At 33.8% G+C, this 1,512-nt stretch overlaps 1 protein-coding gene across 1 annotated transcript; it reads left to right on the top strand.

The window, feature by feature from the left end:
• The first annotated feature begins 6 nt into the window (after positions 1–6).
• LOC105316165 (uncharacterized) lies at positions 7–916 on the top strand. Its single transcript, XM_020008070.1, has 3 exons — positions 7–617; positions 673–760; positions 816–916. The coding sequence occupies exons 1-3, from the start codon at positions 78–80 to the stop codon at positions 881–883; spliced, it is 696 nt and encodes a 231-aa protein (XP_019863629.1). The 5' UTR covers positions 7–77; the 3' UTR covers positions 884–916.
• The last annotated feature ends 596 nt before the right edge of the window (positions 917–1,512 follow it).

The raw sequence follows: 1,512 nt of genomic DNA, 5'->3' as shown, positions 1-1,512 counted from the left end.
AGATCAGAGGAAGTTTTATTATTCTTATTGATGAGCTGGTTCCATTGATATCTCAATCAAAAGCATCCATTGATGAAATGAAGTCATTCCTTCAACGATTTTACCCAAAATTTAGTGCTGAGCTGCCTGATGCTGATAGCGTTGAAGGCATTATGAATATCGCTGTCAAAAATTGCCGATTAAACAACATTTCAATATTGAAGTTAATTATAAAACGGTTTAAAATCACTGAAGCCAATCCTTTGATATCAGAGTATGAGAAAGAAGTGAAGACAGCATGTAAATTTCTGAAGGATTTCCTAAGCCAGAATCAACCTCAGCATTTTCTCATTTGTGAAACAATTCAGTTTACTTTGGGATGGGAACCAGAGGAGCACTCACTTGATGACATACGTAATCTCTTAGAGGAAGCATTTAAAGAATTAAACAAGAGGATTATTGTACGAAGCATTCATCGTGGGAACTCCATCATTATCATCTGTTATGGTCCACATCATTTACTAGCTGCTCTTCTCTTGGAAGCACAAGACAACCTAACTGTCTTGATGAAGGAATTCAGTTTAATTAGACTAACCATTGGCCACTACACTGTTTATGATAAAAGGATCAGATACAAAGTATAAGATACTGTAACTGTATGAGACCTTGTTTAATATTATGTACTGATTATAGGTAATGAATAATGAGTGTCTTGCAGAGGAGATTAAACTAGCTGATAGAGAGGAACAAGAACTGAGGACTTTACTTGATTACAAAGAAGGTGTGATAGTTGATCTATTACTCAATTACTGATGTTACTTATACTAATGGTATAGGATCAATATTTGAACAAGATAAACAACTGAATATCATGAAAAAAAGAAAAGGTATAGTTAGTGAATGATGAAGATATTTTATTAATGTATTTTTACTTGTATAGAGTATAATGAAAGGAGACTAGAGACACCAGGTATAGTACTAACTTAAAGCATGTATTAAAGTAATGTGGAGTTGATAATCATTTGAACAATCAGTACAATTATCTTATAAATTAAAATTCTCATTGTGTCATTACTGTAGAGTCTAAACTGAAAGTGAAGCTACTGACTAGAGGGAAGTTGATAAATAAAATATTTAAATCAAAGAAATCAGAGACTCAGTATTTCCGAACCTCTCTCCTAATGAAAGCAGGTACTGACTCTACTGGTATAATCTGTCTATACTACCTCATGACAGGAAGAGAGGAGGCATTAGTGGAGTATAAGAAAGAGATTGAGTTACTACTTCAAGCAAATATATCAATAACTAGTGTACAACTGGTGATGAGTGAAAAGGGAAATATTGAGAGTATGTGATATGTTAGTAATTAAATCATTAACTGATTGATATATTGTATAGAGAAGGATCAGTGGACACAATCACTGGATACACCAACAGCAGAATCTATTTACACAGCACGTATTGACTATCATGGAATATGGAGTGATGATCTTTCATTCAGTGAGGGAGAGCAGCTGGAGATATGTGACAAGC

This window comes from Amphimedon queenslandica, unplaced genomic scaffold, assembly GCF_000090795.2.
Source record: "Amphimedon queenslandica unplaced genomic scaffold, v1.1 AMPQUscaffold_4329_Cont23691, whole genome shotgun sequence".
Taxonomy (NCBI): Eukaryota; Metazoa; Porifera; class Demospongiae; order Haplosclerida; family Niphatidae; genus Amphimedon; species Amphimedon queenslandica.
This window is presented reverse-complemented; position numbering and strand designations above follow the sequence as displayed.

Excerpts from the sequence above, each read along its gene's own strand:
- LOC105316165 (XM_020008070.1), top strand. The coding sequence starts at position 78 with ATGAAGTCATTCCTTCAACGATTTTACCCAAAATTTAGTGCTGAGCTG. Across the intron at positions 618-672 it reads ATAAAAGGATCAGATACAAA|GTAATGAATAATGAGTGTCT; the intron begins GTATAAGATACT and ends TACTGATTATAG. Across the intron at positions 761-815 it reads TTTACTTGATTACAAAGAAG|GATCAATATTTGAACAAGAT; the intron begins GTGTGATAGTTG and ends CTAATGGTATAG.